Source organism: Hyaena hyaena, unplaced genomic scaffold (genome assembly GCF_003009895.1).
Source record: "Hyaena hyaena isolate Hyena2069 unplaced genomic scaffold, ASM300989v1 scaffold_4, whole genome shotgun sequence".
Classification (NCBI taxonomy): domain Eukaryota; kingdom Metazoa; phylum Chordata; class Mammalia; order Carnivora; family Hyaenidae; genus Hyaena; species Hyaena hyaena.
This window is the reverse complement of record NW_024080636.1, coordinates 2,243,178-2,261,035: the sequence shown is the minus strand read 5'-3', so window position 1 is coordinate 2,261,035 and position 17,858 is coordinate 2,243,178. Positions and strand designations below refer to the sequence as shown.

The 17,858-nt window shown below is 53.4% G+C and overlaps 1 protein-coding gene and 1 long non-coding RNA gene across 2 annotated transcripts; one reads left to right on the top strand and one right to left on the bottom strand.

Moving 5' to 3' along the window:
* Positions 1-8,069: 8,069 nt before the first annotated feature.
* PMM1 (phosphomannomutase 1) lies at positions 8,070-17,694 on the top strand. Its single transcript, XM_039237553.1, has 8 exons — positions 8,070-8,210; positions 11,413-11,530; positions 12,627-12,703; positions 12,830-12,921; positions 13,163-13,262; positions 15,761-15,836; positions 16,659-16,774; positions 17,156-17,694. The coding sequence occupies exons 1-8, from the start codon at positions 8,124-8,126 to the stop codon at positions 17,276-17,278; spliced, it is 789 nt and encodes a 262-aa protein (XP_039093484.1). The 5' UTR covers positions 8,070-8,123; the 3' UTR covers positions 17,279-17,694.
* On the bottom strand, positions 10,389-13,156 carry LOC120235316. Its single transcript, XR_005529377.1, has 2 exons — positions 13,034-13,156; positions 10,389-10,981 (listed from the first exon to the last, which is right to left on the bottom strand). It is a non-coding gene; the product is annotated as an uncharacterized LOC120235316 (long non-coding RNA).
* Positions 17,695-17,858: the final 164 nt, after the last annotated feature.

Here is a 17,858-nt window from a genome sequence, read left to right as displayed (position 1 = left end):
TGCTGGGCGTGCTGTGTGGTACCTGCCTTTGCTCTCAGCACGTAGTGAAGATGTGCACAGCCCCAGCAAGGTGGAAAGAGTACCACCAAGGAGGGAGTGATGGTGCCTGGTCGAATTGGATAGAGGAAGCTCTAAAGAGAGAAGATTCCAGCAGAATTTTCCCCAAAGCTCGAGGGAACCATTAGGTAAGAGTAGGCAGCTCATCACAGTCGTGTGCGTGGAGGCCAGACCTGCTCTGGAATGGGATCGTGGTGTAGAAGGATGCCTGCCTGGGCAGGTGGGTTGGACCGTGAGACCCGTGTCTCCTCACACTCATGGGGGCGCTGGCCTGAGAGGGCAGCAAAGACGCAGGAGGGGTCTGGCACATCACTGAATGTGACCCCTTGACCACGGAGCCTGGCTGCTTTGGGAGGGGGCAGGACTTCTGGGACTGACCCTGGTCTTGAAGGGTTGCCTGGGAGCCCAGAGTCCCCTGCTTAGATCTCTGCTCCACAGTTTGGCTCCGCTGGAGAAAGCCCTGCAAAGTCACGCTGCAGTGAGAGAGGTGGACACCAGGTGGCGCTGCGGATGTGCTCAGGGCCCAGCCCACCCCCAAAGGGCTAGTCTCACCTACCCCAGCCACATGCTCCCTATACACCTCAACCACTCTGTAACCGCCCCCCCAAGAAGCCCACAGAATAACAGTCCAATTGTTCTCACATTTATCAAGGCCCTTCCTAAATTTGTCCCTGGACATGTCCAGCGTCCCCATAGCCTGCTATAAGCATAGGCCGCTGTCACTGCAAACAGTATCCACCTCCAGCTTCAATTACTGTTTGTTGGACCTGGATCATCTCTCCCCAACTCAGAGCAGCCCCCTTCTCAGAGCTAAAGGCCCAGCTCCAGCATTTCCTCTACAATACCTTTCTGACTTCTCTCCACCCCAGAGCAGACCCCTCCTCCTGTGGGTGCTTCCTGGCAGGCTCCCACTAGCTCGGGCACCCTCCAGGGGTAGGGTCTGGCTGTGATCACCTGAGTGCCCAAGCCCAGCACAGGACCTGGCACAGGGCCAGCATCCCTTGAGGGCGGACATTGAAGGGGAGGGTAGGCCATAAAAATTTAACCCTAGACTTGGATACAAACCCACCTGGATTGACCTTTTGACTCAAATGACCCTCATCAAGATCTCCCTCTCTATGGGCCTCTGCTTCTGCATCTGTAGAATAAAGACTATGGATGAGATCGTCTCTACCACCCCTCCTGGGAAGCAGAACTCGTCTCCCTGCCCATGACTCCAGAGATGAGGAGTGACTAGTCCACGTTCTCAGTCCCAGGGCTGAGCTCTGATCCACAGAGATTACTAACCCCAGGTGTAGAGAGGGAGGGAGAGCTGTCATCCCTGCTCCCCACCTCCAGGTGGGGCAGTGTCATCCCTGTCCCCACTGCCTTTGGCCCCAAAGGGCCCTATGCCAACCCAGCAACAGCCTCCACCCCCTCCACAAACAACACCTCTGAGCATGCGCCTTCTGCTTATTTAAATGCAATGGACTTGTTTATTGTGAAAACAATGTAAGTCCTGAAGACTTTTTAAAATATGGAGGAAAAAGGTCCAGATCCACAATCTCCCCCAAACTCCTGCTGCCCCTAAACTAAGAGGGAATTAGAACCAGCAACCAGCCCTGACTGTTCTTTGCAAAGCCTCTTTTAGCACAGCTCCTTTCTTGCACCCCCTCATCTTCCCCACAGCCTGGGAGAGGCTGGCAGCGGTAGCCCCATTTATAGGTGAGGAACAGCCTCAGAGAGTGAGAGGGACGTGCCCAAGTTCACCTGGCTGCAGAGGGACAGCCCCAGGAACCGTCAGTCTGCCTGTATGCACACTGTATCAAGGCTGTCCCTCAGGCTGGGACTGCCACCCTGAAAGAGTCACACTCCAGGGGCACGTGGGTGGCTCAGTAGGTTAAGTGTCTGGCTCTTGATTTTGGCCAGCTCATGATCTCACAGTTGTGAGATTGAGCCCTGCGTCCATGGACCCTGCTTAAGGTTCTCTCCCTCCCCTGCTCATCGCTAGTGCTCTCTCTAAAAAAAAGTCACACCCCAGATAGGGAAAAAGAGAATCAACACCTCCCATATTCACTCAGCACATGTTGACAGCTGGCCTTCCACCAAGGGGGCAGGGAAAAGCATGGGCTTTAGAGGAACAGACCTTAATGTGAATTCTGCTCATGCTGTGATCCTGGGAAGCCAACGTCACCGCTCTGATGTCAGTACCTACCTCAAGAAATTGATAGAAACGTACTCACCTCAAAGGGTTCTTGGCAAAAGTAAGTGAAATGCCCAGAGTAGGAGCTGCACTGTCCAAACCAAATATGGAAGCCACGAACCTCCAAATCTCAAAAGCCCGGCCCCAAAGAGCCAGAGCTTTCCTTTTTGAGCAGGATCCTTCCAGCCCAGGGTCTCAGGCACCCTGTCTTCAGACTTGCTTCCTTTGGTGCTCTAAAAAGGCTCTCTGACCAGTCTCTAAAGTCCCAGTTCCCCCAGTGCTACTTCTGCCTCTCCCTAGGGCCTCTCCAGGGCCCCATCTGAGTACCAGTTGCCAGGGACGAGCCTCCCTCTTAAAGGGACACACTGGAGGCCACAGAGCTACTCCATCTGGTCCTCCTGGATTTGTGCCTCAGGGCAACTCACTCCGCCTCCCTGGTTTCAGTGAAACGGGTTTAGGTGAGAATTCTGGAAGAGACTGTGAAAGGTTTTTCTGAGGAAACCAATTCACTACAGATGCGCTATTGTTCAGGGCTTAGCTTTGTTTGCGTTTGTGTGGACCCAATCCACAGGCGACAAGAACCTGTCCTGTCCTGTGCACCCCCTCCTACAGCTTCTGGAGCCCAGCAGCAGGGGTGGGGCCCGGGTATCTGCATTTAACCAGTTCCTAGGAATTCCTGGGCAATGGAACAGGTAGGTATTGGCCGTGAGATGTGAGACTAATTTAGGCAATTCCAGCCCCACCCACCGGCTCTATACTAGCTAGCTGGGCACTGAGAGGGGTCTCTGGCCCTGTCAGTGATGGGGTTGAATGGTGGGGATCCGGAAGTGACGGCCAGGAAAGAATACTTGATTTGGCTTTGGTGCAAAAACGTGATTTTATTAAAGCACAGGGACAGAACCCACGGGCGGAAAGAACTGCACTGGGATTGTGAAAGTGACTGTTTATATACCATGAGTTAGGGGAGGTCAAGGCAGGCCTTGAAAAGGACCTTCATATGCCAAAGAGGACTCCGAAGATACGGAGGCCTTGCCATAGTCAAGCTGAGGTTGTTTTCCCTCTAGTAAGGCATGAACATCAAGACCGTAGGGAGTTCCTAGAGAAATGCTATGCTCTGTATTTGCCTCAAGTATTTGCCAGTGGGCTGAAGGTTACAAAGAAACGTAATTTATTTACCATTTCCTTCTTGCCTTTGTTTCCCAGATCACTATGGAGGGTGATGTTGGGGCTCCAGGAAACTGAGTCTATAGGTTTCTGGAGATCAGGCTATTGATAAGATGGCCTTTTTCTTGTAATTTACTAAAACATTTGTAAATAAACTGTTGGTGACTCCTGTCTGGCATTACTGTGATCTCTATCAGTTAATTTTTTGTTTTTTTCCTTCTCTGAGCTTTAGGGCAGCCAGAAGTGCCTGAGGAATGTCATTGGCATCCCATGGGGTGGGGGTGGGGGGCGCGTGTATGCTAGTTTGTGCTTTGCCCTGAGCTTGCCTTAAGCTCACTCATCACCAGTGCCCAGAGTCCCAGGGACCAGATCTGGATGGAGCAGTAAAAGCAAGAGAACGAGTTGGGTGTTCCTTCCCACAGAGATGGCTCTGCTTGCGGTCAGTATCCAACAGAAAACAAAAGCTTCTTTTTTTTTTTTAATGTTTTTATTTATTTCTGAGAGAGAGAGAGACAGCATGAGCTGGGAGTGTCAGAGAGAGAGGGAGACACAAAATCTGAAGCAGGCTCCAGGCTCTGGGCTAGCTGTCAGCATAGAGCCGGACACAGGGCTCGAACCCACGAACCGTGAGATCATGACCTAAGCCGAAGTCGGATGCTTAACCACCTAGTCACCCAGGCGCCCCCAGAAAATGAAAGCTTCTTGAAGGCAAGGCCCTTGTTTTGTTCTCTACAGTATTCCCGGAATCCAGAACAGTGTGTGCCCCAAACACATTTGTTTAATGAATGAACCAAACTCTGGCACAGGGCCTGGGAAAAAAAAAACACACACAACAGGTTTTTTTCTTTTGCCGGGCTTGACTATGGCTCCTCAGCAGGGAGCAATTATTGATCTTGCCTTTTACATTTTTTCTGATATTTTGCTCATCATGAATTATTTTGCATTAATTTTGGTTTTTAAAAATAGTAAATTAGAAAGAAAAAATTAAAATGCCACCTATTTTTTTTTTTAATGTTTTATTTATTTTTAGGAGAGAGAGAGAGACAGTGTGAGCAGAGGAGGGTCAGAGAGAGAGGGAGTCACAGACTGAAACAGGCTCCAGGCTCTGAGCTGGCAGTCAGCACAGAGCCTGACGCAGGCCTCGAACCCACGAACTGCAAGATCATGACCTAAGCGAAAGTCGGAAGCTTAACCGACTAAGCCACCCAGGTGCCCCAAATGCCACCTATTTTGATGTTTATTTTGGTGTCCTCCTGTTGTTTTGCCTGTGGCAGGTAATCACCTTACCCATTCACCCGGTCTCAGCCCGGCAGGCCTGCCTGGTGCTTTATATCGCCTTGTGTACATCCCTTTTTCTTCACCAAGTGGAGACAATATCTTCTAGAGCTTCTGTCCAATGTGATGGCCAGCACATAGTAAGGGGTCAATAAATAATGGTTATTCCTATCTCACTGTTCATAGTCCTATCAGGTGGGGATTACATCCCCATTATGTAGATAAAGAAACAGGAAAGATGACCTGTCCAAGTCCTTATAGTCAGCAGGGACCAAACTGCAGTTTTCTCGAACTCTGCCTCTAACGATCTGATGAGAACAAAGGCAAAAGGAAATGTAGACAAAATTAAATTTCCTTGTAACCTGCAGCCCACTGACAAATCCTTGAGACAGGCATTCCTTCTGGCAGTCCCAACTGTCTCAATGTTAATGCTTTGTTAGAGGGAAAAACAACCATGGCTTGACAATAGCTAGGCTTTCTAGATCCTGGGAATCTTCTTTAGCATAGGAAAGTCCTTTTGGAAACTTCCCTTTGTCACTGCTAGGAATTTACCCAAGGGATACAGGAGTGCTGATGCATAGGAGCACATGTACCCCAATGTTCATAGCAGCACTCTCAACAATAGCCAAAACATGGAAAGAGCCTAAGTGTCCATCAGCGGACGAATGGATCAAGAAGATGTGGTTTATCTATACAATGGAATACTACATGGCAATGAGAAAGAATGAAATCTGGCCATGTGTAGAAACATGGATGGAACTTGAGGGTGTTCTGCTGAGCGAAATAAGTCAGGCAGAGAAGGACAAATACCATATGTTTGCATGTATAGGAGGATTAGGAGGAACTTAACTGAGGAACAAGGGGGAGAAGAAGGGCGGAAATGGTGGGGGAAAGGGAGAGAGGCAAACTGTGAGAGACTCCTGAATGCTGAGAACAAACTGAGGACTGATGGGTGGGGGTAGATGGGCATGGAGGAGGGCACTTGTGGGGATGAGCACTGGGTGTTATATGGAAACCAACTTGACAATAAACTATTTGTAAACAAACAAACAAACAAAAAAACTTCCCTTTGTCTTTACCTCCCCCAAACCCCAAAGTATATAACCAGTTACTCCTCACAACCCCGTTCTGGCTCTTTCTGCCCATGGGTCCTATCCCTGTGCTATAATAAAAACACATGCTTGCACCGAAGACGTCTCAAGAATTCTTTCTTGGCCTTTGGCTCAGAACGCCAACACTTCAAAGTATATCAGATCTTCCTAGGGCACCGCAGCTACCAAGACAACAGAACAAAACTATCAAAAGCATTGTGCACTTAAGTGCCACTTATAGGTGTGTGGATGTGTGTTTTTGCATGGCCTAGACTGCCAGAGCTGATCACAGTGATGAGGGAGCTTGAGGCAAGCTGAGGGCCAAGTACAAGCTAGCACCTCCCCTCCCTTCCCAGGTAGGACAGGTATTCTATTCCTTGGACACTCCCAGCTGCCCCAAAACAGGAAAGGATAAAAACATAAATGGTTAAACAGTTAAGCCTCCACCAGTCCACCTGAAAAAGGCAATTCCATCAATGGCCTAAAGTCCAGGAACTCCCTGCTGTCAAGGTTAATGCTTTGCTAGAGGGAAAAACAACCTTAATTTGACAATAGCTAGGCCTCCAGTGAGTCTTTAGCATATGAAAGTCTCTGGAAACTCTCTCCTGACTGTATTTCCCCCACTCTATAAAAGGGTCACTCCCCACACTTGCAGTGCAGCTCTTCTGTGCCCATGGGTCCTGTCCTCATGCCTTAATAAATAAAATCACCTTTTTGCACCAAAGGCGTCTTCAAGAATTCTTTCTTAGCCATTGGCTCTGGACCCCACAAGCCTCCCATCACCCCAAAATTTCATCACAAGCATTGGCAAGAATAGCGGATGCAGCAAAAATGCCCACCCAGGCATACTCCCAAACCTAATGGTACACCCTGGGAGCACAGAGGGAGGCAGGGGTGGGCTCTGGCAGTATGGAAGGAAGCCAAAATAGAATCTTGGAGAAGAGGATGCTGTAGTCAATGCATTTCAAGGGAAGAAAAACTTTGAAATTCTCCATAATACCAGCACCCAGAGACAGCCTGCTGCTTTCCATTACAATGGTTTTTCCACTTTAAATATTCTACAACACAGATTTTTATGGCTTCGTGGCACTTCATCTCATAAATAGATCATAATTTAACCAATCCCCATTTTCCCTTATTTTCTACAAGTTAAATTGCTGACTCGGAGGCCCATTTTTAAGAATTGTGACATGCCATACCTATTTTTATTTTATTAAATTTCTTTAATGTTTATTTTTGAGAGACAGAGCGCAACCAGGTGAAGGGCAGAGAGAGAGGGAGACACAGGATCTGAAGCAGGCTCCAGGCTCTGAGCTGTTAGCACAGAGCCCGAGGCGGGGCTCGAACTCACAAACTGCAAGATCATGACCTGAGCTGAAGTCGACGCTTAACCGACTGAGCCAATCAGTAACGGTATCAAACACATCTATACAAATTCTCCTTTGGAATAGGCCTGCTGTGTGCCAGGTACTATGTGGGCTCTTTTGCATTTATTATTTCTTTGCATATGCACAGCAACCCTACAGAGTAGGCGGTATTCTTCCCATTTTACAGATGGAAACACAAAGCCTCGGAGTGGTAAACTGACTTGTCCGAAGTCACATAGTGGTGGAGCTGGGAAGACAATCTAGAACTGATCACAAAGTCAACGTGATGGTTAAATAATTGTGAATAGTGGGATCCAGACAGGTTTCTTGAAGGAGGTGGACCATGAGCTAGGCTCACGGGGTGGACAGAATGACAGCGGGAGGAGTATTGGTCCGTGAAGGCCATCATCTGGTAAAGTCCAGAGCCCGAGCAAAGGCCATCAGATTACATAAAGCTTAAGATTTGTAGGGCAAAGGCATTAGCAAGGAACGGGTGAGTCATGGAGTGATTGACAGCGGGCGGGGAGACTCGGGGACAGCTCAGGTTGTTGGAGTCCCGCCCCTTCACAGCACTGCAGGGTTTGAGGCTCCGCCCCCGTCCCGCCACCCCAGATCAGATGCAATCAGAATCTTCCCGCCGAGGTCCAACCCCGGCCCCGCTCCTCTCTTCCGGGTTCTATCCCTCACTTCCCGCCGGGCCCAGGCTTAGGCCCCGCCCACGTCTGGTTTGGAACCATCAGACCAGCCTGCCGCTCTCTGCTCCACCCAATGCCCGCCCCCTGCCCGCCTGGTGCAATCAGAATCATCCTTCATGCGTCGGCTCAGGCCCCGCCCCCGCCCCGTCGGGACAGTCCTTCTCCCGCCTAGATCACTCCCTGGCCCCGCCCCCCAGGCCCCGCCCCCCAGGCCCCGCCTAGTCTAGCCTCTCTCGGACTCGGCCCCGGCGGCCGCACCGCAGCCCTCTGCCGCGCGCGCGGAGTTGCAGCCATGGCGGCCACCACTGAGGGCGCCCGCAGGAAGGAGCGCGTTCTCTGCCTGTTTGACGTGGATGGGACCCTCACGCCGGCTCGCCAGGTAAGGCCCTGACGTTCAGCAGCTCCCGTCGGGAGTGTCACGCGGACAGAGGCCGAAAGTGGGGCCTGCAGCGGCGTGACAGCCCAGGACCGAGTGTGGGATGCCCGGGTACCTGGCCCCTAACCAGGGCCGCCCACTGGGAGTGATGGGGACCCGGTCGCGTATGTCACATTCCCCCGAGCGTCTGCGCTCACCTTCTGCCCGGGAGCGTCGGGGCGGGTGGGATTCAGGAGGGAGGAGGCTGCGAGCGGGGACCTAGCTTTGCTGCTCCCGCTCAGGCTTCCTCTCGCGGAGGCCTGGTCCCCAGACGCCCCCGCCTCTCCAGCCCCGGCTCCCGCGCCTTAGGATGCACCTGTAGCCCAGAGCTGGCGTCTGAGCCCAGGGCTCTAGAGCCCTAGCCCAGAGCCCTCTACGAGCAACCAAGCATCAGAGTCGCCACCTAGTGGGATTCGGGGGTCTCTTGGAGCCATCCCACCAGACCTTTACAGGCCTGGGCGGAGGTCTATTTTCTCAAGCTCCTCACCCACTTTACCTCCCACCCCTGGTTACGGAGGGAGGTAAGGCTTCGGTACCTTTTCGATTGAGTTTTGGGCTCCGCCCACCTGGAGGTGAGAATCCCCAGGCCTAGCCTGGTCACTGAACATACTGTGGCACAGGGAGGGTGGGAGTACCACTCGTTAAAAGGCTTGTCACCATGTTGATCCAAACTCTGCTCCACGCTCGGTTTTTCTAGCTTTGGATCTCACCCTAGATGAGCCCCCAGACCGATCCTCACCCGCTGGGTACATAAATAAGCAGGCCTCTTTTATTTAGGCCGTAAGGGTATTCTACTCCATTCTGGGGCCCTAAGGAACAATTAAGATCCCCTAGAGCAGGGAGCCAGTAGGGCTGGGTTGCAGGGCAGAGGCTGATGGAAACCCAGGTCTTAGCCTCCCCTTTTAGGTCCTGAATGACCCCCCCCCTTCCCTATTGGAGGGCCCTGGCCTCTTTTCTGCCATCCCTGAGGACCCTGGGAGCTGCTAGAGGCAGGACAGCCAGATTCCTCCTTGTGCCCCCAGAGCCCAATGAAGGGAGGGTGGCAGGTTGAAGGCACAGGCCCAACCCCTCCCTCTGACCCTTTGCTCCACTGACCCATCAGCCTGTACAAAAACAGTGTGTTATTGCTGTCCTCCACAGTTTATGCCAAGCCCTATCCTTCGTGCTTTTTAAAAGTTAATTTTTGGGGCGCCTGGCTGGCTCAGTTAGAAGAGCATGCACCTCTTGATATGGGGGTCCTAAGTTCTAGCCCCACACAGTGTAGAGATTCCTAGAAAAAGAAATACACAAACTAAAAAAGAAAAGTTAATTTTCTTAGAGAGAGACACACACACAGACTGTGAGCAGGGAGGGGCAGAGAGAGAGGGAGACCATCTGAAGCAGGCTCCAGGCTCTGAGCTGTCAGCACAGAGCCTGATGCAGAGCTTGAACGCGAACTGTGAAATCATGACCTGCGATGAACTTGGTCGCTCAACCAACTAAGCCACCCAGGCATCCCTAATGTTTATTTATTTTTTTTAAAGCAATTTTTTTTTAATTTTTTTTTTTCTAGGAGAGAGAGAGAGAGACCGCGTGACAGGGCAGGGTCAGAGAGAGAGGGAGTGACAGACTCTGAAACAGGCTCCAGGCTCTGAGCTGGCAGTCAGCACAGAGCCCGACGCGGGGCTCGAACCCACAAACCGTGAGATCATGACCTAAGCGAAAGTCGCTCAACCGACTAAGCCACCCAGGCGCCCCTATTTATTTTTGAGAGAGAGAGAGAGAGTGCGCTAGCCGGGAAGGGACCAAGAGAGAGAGGAGACAGGATCCGGCTCTGCACTGACAGCACAGAGCCCCACGCCAGCTTGAACTCACGAACCATGAGATCATGACCTGAGCTGAAGTAGGACACTTAACCCACTGAGCCACCCACGTGCCCCAATAAAAGTTAATTTTTAATTATACACGTCTTCATAAACACATTCTCTTGTAAGGAATGAAAACACAACAGAGAAGGCTAAAGTCCCTGCTGACTATGTCAGGATCCCTGGCCCATCCCCTCCTGAAAGAAAGGTGGTTGCCTCTGCCTCTCCTGTGGCTTCTTCCAGACCGTCATCTAGATCTGTTTGCTCAGAGCAAATATTAAGCATTGTTTTGTGAGGCTTTTTTTTTTTTTAATGAGTGGTATCATACTGTGTGTGCGTTCCTGGAACTTGATTTTGACAGTTAACGGCATGTGTCGGGACTCTCCCATATTGGAAGCATAGGCCTGCCTTATTCTGTGTAACCACAGTGTAGTATTTCAGAGCAGATATCTACCCTTCTCTGATTGACGAGCCTATGAGTTGTTTGCAGGTTTTCACTATTATAACCATACCCCAGGAGACCTCCGTATACATCCAGGCCAGAGAAGCGGAAGTTCTGGGTGACAGGGCACACACATTTTTAAGTTTTCATAGATCTGGCCAAATGACCTTCCGAAATGCCTGCACCAGTTTATACTCCAACAGGCAGCATTTGACATCATTATTTAGTATAGATATTGTCGGCTTTAAAGAGCTGAAAGTTTGAAAACATGAAGTGTAACTCATTAGTCTGCATTTCCTTGGTGGGGAAGCTTCACGTGATTAGTCACCAGTTAATTGCTTGTTCATTTCCAAGCACTCTGGATCCCCAAATCATTGAATCTTGGTAGAGACCGCCTTCATGTGGTTGCTACTTTGATGCCCCATTTTTTTTTAATGTTTTATTTATTTCTAGGAGAGAGAGAGAGAGACAGCGTGAGCAGGGGAGGGTCAGAGAGAGAGGGAGTCACAGATTCCGAAACAGGCTCCAGGCTCTGAGCTGGCAGTCAGCACAGAGCCCGACGCGGGGCTCGAACCCACGAACCGCGAGATCATGACCTAAGCGAAAGTCGGACGCTTAACTGACTAAGCCGCCCAGGCGCCCCTGTGATCCCCCATTTTATAGATGGGACAAGTAAGGCAAAGAAAGCAAAACCCATTGTTCAAGATCATCCTGCAGTTGAGAGACTTTCTAAACCTGTTACATCTCATTTTGAGTCTGGGTTCTAAGCCTTGAACTACCTCAGATTCAAATGGAACATGAGCTCCCTGGATTCTGAGCACCAAGTGAGGATTGAACAGAGGTCCCAGACATGCTGACGGTCAGAAATCTGTCCCTGCAGAAAATTGACCCTGAGGTGGCTGCCTTCCTGCAGAAGCTGCGAACTAGGGTTCAGATCGGTGTGGTGGGCGGCTCGGACTACTCTAAGATTGCAGAGCAGCTGGGAGACGGAGATGAAGGTAAGAGGAGCACCCAGAGCCAGTTCTGCAGTCGGGATGGGGGTGCAGAGAGTAGGGTGCTCAAGAGGTCCCTGGACCCACGTGCCTTCAAAGACCCAGCCCCGATTCTGTGCCGCAGAGGAAGTAGAGGAAAGAGCCAAATACTTCCCTCACCGATTCACAGCACCTACCATGAGCCAGGCACTGTGCCAGTCTTTGGAGAAACAGCAGAGAACAAAGCAGGTAGAATCTTGCCCTTCCTGGAGTAGTTCACATTCTCCGCTCTCTTTGCTGAGTCTCCAATTTCCTCATCTTTAAAATGCGCATGGTTATGCCTGGCTGGCCCAGTCGGTGGCCCCTGGCGCCTGAAATCACACTAGTTAGGAATGACTACCATTGCTGAAAATGGCCCTAGGTTAACTTCTTTTCATTTTCTCCTCCCCACCACACTTTCGGATGGGCTTGGTTATCTCATTTAACAGAGAAGGATTCTGAAGTCGCTCAGGAAGTTGTTTGGGACCCAGAGCGTCAGTTAGGGCAGATCCCACCAGTTCTCAAAACCAGAAACTTACTTGACTTTTCCCTTTTCCCCACCCCCTCATGCATTCTCCAGCAAGTCTAGAAGAATCTCCACTGCCCCTCCATTGTCCAGGTGATCGCTTCCCACCTAGACCCTACAGCAGCCTCCTGGCTGTGCCCCCTGACCCTCCTCCTCCCACACCCTCCAGCCACTTATGTGACAGCCAGAGCTGAAAATCCCCCCACCCCACCCCTTGCAACCAGCGATGGAAGCCCCTGGATGGTGGGGCTGTGGGAGCATCGAGCAGAAATGACGCCCTCTGCTGGGCAGTCCTGGAAGGCTTCTGGAGGAGGGAGCCGGATCTTGGAGTGGGGGAAGGTGGTCCAGGCAGAAGGACCTGTGTGAGCAAAGGCCCAGAGGTGTGACTGGCTTGTTTGGGGAAAAAAGCTGAAGGTGAAGAGCCTAGAATAGCAGGTTTCGGCTGGCATAAGTGGGCTTTGAATGCCAAACTGGGGAGTGTGGGCTTTATCCCTCTACTTGGCTCTGGGTACCTGGTCTCACTCTTTCTTTTTCTGTGGCCTCTACCTGTCCCTGAAGTCATTGAGAAGTTCGATTATGTGTTTGCTGAGAATGGAACAGTGCAGTATAAGCATGGACGACTGCTCTCCAAGCAGGTCAGTGCCCCCCCAAGGCCTCAGCCTGGGACACTTTTCCATAGCGGTGTAGCCCGTGGTGCCTCTGTCCTGGGCTGGGGGAGGGCACTGTGTCCGCCGCCCTCAGAGCCCATGTTCCTTGCCCAGACCATCCAGAGCCACCTGGGGGAGGAGCTGCTACAAGACTTGATCAATTTCTGCCTCCGCTACATGGCCCTGCTCAGGCTGCCCAAGAAGCGGTGAGACCCCTCCCAGCCCGACATCCAGCCCCCCCCCACCCCATCCCAGTCCTGAGGGAGGACGGGGTGGGTCTCTCAGAGGGAACCTGCATGCGCCAGGGCTCCAACTTACTGGTGTATGGATTCTCGTCCCCTGGGAAGTCCAAGGAGGCCGTGGTCCCAGATGGGGCTGGATTTGAATTCAGGGCCATTCTCCTTCTCTCTGGCTCCCTGCCCTCCCTCCTACCCCCGTTACCATCAGTGGAACTTTCATCGAGTTCCGGAATGGCATGCTTAACATCTCGCCCATCGGCCGGAGCTGCACCCTGGAGGAGCGGATCGAGTTCTCCGAACTAGACAAGGTGCCACCAACTGTGTGAGCTCGGGCTGTGGGGCCTCCGTCCCTTGACGTCTGTGAGCCTTTCTTTGTCTTCCCATCAGTGAAATGGATTGGCAACGGTGGTGTTCTGATTCAACCAGCCCCCTTTAGGACACCTACCATGTGGCATGGTCTCGGCACTTCTGGGTCTTTCCAACATGGCTAGTTTCCCTCCACTAGCCAGCGCTTACCCAAGCCAGCATCCTAGGGTGTCATTTCCACCCATGTAGGGTTCAGCAGTAACGCCTCTTGATTCAGTCTCCACGGTTGTCTCCAATCTGTTCACTTGTGCGTCTCTCCCCACCCCCTCCCCCATAAGCCCCTGGCAGTCTGTTCTCTAATGGCGCCCCTGGGAGCCTTTTTAAAGCACCTCCACCCCCATGCACTCCCTGATTACAGTCCCTCCATCGCTCCCCTCGCCAACGGGACAGTGTCCCAGGCCCTCCTGTGCTGCGCTGAGCCCTGAGGGGTCTGCCCACCCCCTCAGCCTTCTCTCTGCATCTGTTCTTGGCCCATACCAGTGTTTCTCTCGCCTTTGGGTAGGCTGCCCCTGCTAAACCTTGACTTGCGCTTTGCTTCTCAGCTCTGCCTCCCACCTTTCCCTTTCAGGGATGGAGTGAGTCCGTCCATCCAAAGCCTTTCCTGCCGGCCCGTCTCTGGCCTTCTGACCCCCTTGCTGTCTCTGCTTCAACCGTGTCCTCCGTGCTGATTCTAGAGAAAGGAGACAGGTTCCCGCTTCAGGGCCGTGCCTGGAACACACTCTCTTCAGACTCAGCTGGTCCTCTCCCCCTCTTCACGTCTGCTCACGTATCACTTTCTCATTCCATTCAGCAGTGCGTCCTCCTGTGCCTCCTGCTCCTCTCTATTCCTCCCCAGGCAGCCATCACCACCCTCTAATACGCTCGCTCACCTACTTTCCAAATCTTGGTTATTATCTGTCTCCCCCAGCAGAAGCTTAAGCTGCTTAAGGGCCAGGATTTCTGTGGCTGTTCATGCTGGATCCCCTGTGCCCGGCCCGTGCCCAGCACATAGCAAGTGCTCGAGAGAAATATTTGCCGAATGAATGAAATAGGTGGTGTTCTCCCCATCTTAGGAATGAGGAAACTGAGGCTCAGAGAGGGGAAAGGCCTTGCCGAGGTCACATAAGGAATCGGTTGCAGAGCAAAGATTTGAACTTGGGACCTTGGGACTCCATCTGCTCTCCCCTCTGATGTTTCCCTGAGGGTGGGTGGGACTCGCAGGGATGCCTTCTAGCTCACTGACCCCTGTTTGCACTCCGGTCCCAAGATTTAGAGTAGGCAATGCCCATGGGCATGGAGACTTTTCTTTTTGGGTTGGTTAAGACTGACCTTTGGCAGGGAGCCCCTCCCACACACATACTGAGAGGTGGCCTCTACTCGGGCCACCCAGTTTCCAATCCTAGCTCCACCTCCTGCTTGCTGAGCAGCCTGGGAAAGTGGCTTTACTACTGTGTGCCTCTGTTTTTGCATCTGTAAAATGGGGGTAAGCATAGTGACCATCTCGTGGGCTGCAATGACTAGGCCAGATGGAAGTCTAAGACAGTCTGACACTTCCCAAAGCTCCTAGGGTCTCCTCTGGTCTTTCAGGCTCTTGTTCGCCCCCTCCTGGTATTGGAGGGGGGCACAGACTTCCTCATCTGTGTGCCCTACACCAGCCAGGATATCATATAAATATTTTATTCTCCTTCGGTCCTTCAGATCCCAAGGGCAGGTAGTCCCCTTCCTCAGATGAGGACATTGAGGCCAGACGTTAAGTGACCAGCTCAAGGTCACAGTGCTGGTCCTTGCTGAGGCCGAACCTGACACGGGCACTGTCCAGTGATCAGCCTGGTTCTGTAGATGCAGGAGATACAGCCATCCTGGGCCGTGTGGGAACATTTATTCTGAGCCTGGGACACCCTTAACTCTAACCCTGCGCCCCGCAAAGTGGCCACTGGTGGGGACTCTGGCCTCCCCGGGGGCCCCCTGCCTGCCAGGGAGGCAGAACCACGGCATCCTACTGACCTCCATCGGAGCACCCCCCATCACTTAGTAACGGGGCTTCCCATGCTCTTGGCATCTCATGGCCATCTCTGGTGTCTGGTTTGCGTTGTTGAGCTGGGCAGAGCCGACAGGGCTGAGCCCTGCCCTGAGGTGGACCTTATGACCTGGGATGCAGACTGCCCCGTCCCCTCATGCCTCCACTCCGAGGCTTCCTCCAGATACCCTGCCCACACCCCTGCGCTGGCACGATCCGGCCCTGAGTCCGGTCATAGACCTTCTGGACTCAAGGCCCTGGCTCTGCCACTGAGGCTGCATGACCTTGAACAAGGCACAGCCACCGCTCTGAGCCTCAGCTTCCTCATCGGTAAAGTGGGGGGGGGGGGGGAGGGTCATGATGTCCACCTGGAAGACTGAGCTCACCCGGGGCCTGGCCCACAGCCACCCTCTGAGCCTTGGCCTGCTCCCTCCTGTCCTGCAGAAGGAGAAGATCCGGGAGAAGTTCGTGGAAGCCCTGAAAACAGAGTTTGCCGGCAAAGGGCTGAGGTTCTCCCGAGGTACGTCCACCCGTGGTTCCTGCGGAGGGTCTTGGAGCCTCCCAGGGTCAGCCAGCCCAGGGTCTCAGTCCCCAGCGCCCTTAGAAAGCCTCCCTGCCCCCGGTCTTCCCCACCTGAACCCGACCCATGCCCTACCACCCACCCAGTTGCTCAGGTCAAAAACCAAACCATCTCCCTCAATTTTTCTCCCTTACCCCTTCCTACATGCAGTCTACTAGCAAGTCCCAAGGCCCTGTGTCCAGAATGTTTCTGGAATCTGACCACAGCTCACATCATCTCCACCAGCAGCCTCGTCTCGGGCTCTGGCTGACTCCCAACACAGCTGTCCCCCACCGTCCCCCACTGCCCAGTGTCTGGAGGGATACTCACTAAAGAGCAGACCATGCTGTACCCTTGATCACAGCCCTCCCTGGTCCCCAGGGCCTGCATTGCTCCCCCCGCCCCCACTGCCCTGTCCCAGCCTTCTCTGCTGCTGGCACACTCCACGCCCTTCTCCTTGGGAATGGTGCCTGCTCCCCTCCAGTTGCCACTCTGCTTCAGGCCTTAGCTCAGTGTCCCCTCCCGGAGAGGTGTCCCCAGCCGTGCTGGCCGGGGAGCTCCCCTCCCCCGGCCCCGCTGACTTACATGCTGCAAGGCGGTCTGGTTTGTTTCCTGCCTGTTCTCCCCCCTGGATCGCAACTCTCGTGAGGACCCCGAGTCCTCCACGCCCTGTGCTGGGCCCTGAGTAGGCACTCAAGGGCTGTTGAGTGAATGAACGAAGGATCTTGCCCAAGTTCACCCAGTGGGCTGCCCTCTGTTAGCCGTGCCCGCCGTCCCCCGCAGGAGGCATGATCAGCTTTGACGTCTTCCCGGAGGGCTGGGACAAGCGCTACTGCCTGGACAGCCTGGACCAGGACAGCTTTGACACCATTCACTTCTTCGGGAACGAGACCAGCCCCGTGAGTATGGCTCAGCCCAGGTGCTTTCCACCCCAAATCACCCCCAGGTCAAGGCCAGGACCCAGGGCAACAGAACAGGCCCCTGGGCGACTACTGGAGACCAGCGAGTGTTCACCAGCCCCATTACACAGATTGGAAGGCTGGGGCCCAGAGCTGGCTGGACACTTGTCCCGTGTCACACAGCAAGTCAGGGCAGATCTGGGGAAGGCCCAGAAGGTGGGCTTCCTGTTGGTTCTGAGAGGGCAGAAGAGGCAGCTCCAGGAGCCGGCGGGGGGCGGAGGGGGTTTCTCCATGCCAGGGTGCATTCTGGGCCTTAGCCCCTGGAAACCCCTCCAGGCACCACATGGGTTTGTGTCTTCCCTGCCCTTATCTTGTGTGTAGGGAGGAAATGACTTTGAGATCTACGCTGACCCCCGGACCGTCGGCCACAGCGTGGTGTCTCCGCAGGATACAGTACAGCGATGCCGAGAGATCTTTTTCCCAGAAACTGCCCACGAGGCCTGACCAGGACCCACACCCGCTCCTAGGGACTTCCAGAGAGCCCCACCCGGGCCTAAAGAGAGGCCCTGGCCCTGGCGTTGAGGGGGTAGGGAGCCAGGGCCCCTCCTCCTCTGGCAGAGGCTACCCTGCTGCAAGGCCCACCTTAATGGGGCCAGGGTGCACGCGGACAGCCGTCCCCAGCCGGTCAGCTCCTGGCGGGACCGGCTCCGTCCTCCACCCCGACAGCCCTGGCCACAGCTGCTGCCCGTCCTTGTGAACAGAACGGATCTGCCGCCTGCGCTGGGAGCAGGCACGTGCTAGTGTCAGTACGAGACAGAGCCTGCCCTGCTTGCCTGTGCCAGAGGGGTGCAGAGCGCCAGGGAAGGTGCGTATTTGCCAGAACTTTCTCTCACAAATATTAAAGTTCCTGGAACAAGGTACAGTGTCAATTCCATCTGAATGGATGATTGGCCCCAGTCACAGACGATGTCACAGCCACTGCTTTGCAGATGAGGGGACAGAGGCAGAGACGTCAGGGACTCCCGTCACTCCCCCACGGGCTCATACAGGAAGTCTTTGATCCTCTTGAGGGGAGCAGGCTATT

Excerpts from the sequence above, each read along its gene's own strand:
- PMM1 (XM_039237553.1), top strand. The coding sequence starts at position 8,124 with ATGGCGGCCACCACTGAGGGCGCCCGCAGGAAGGAGCGCGTTCTCTGC. Across the intron at positions 11,531-12,626 it reads GCTGGGAGACGGAGATGAAG|TCATTGAGAAGTTCGATTAT; the intron begins GTAAGAGGAGCA and ends CTGTCCCTGAAG. Across the intron at positions 13,263-15,760 it reads AGTTCTCCGAACTAGACAAG|AAGGAGAAGATCCGGGAGAA; the intron begins GTGCCACCAACT and ends CCTGTCCTGCAG.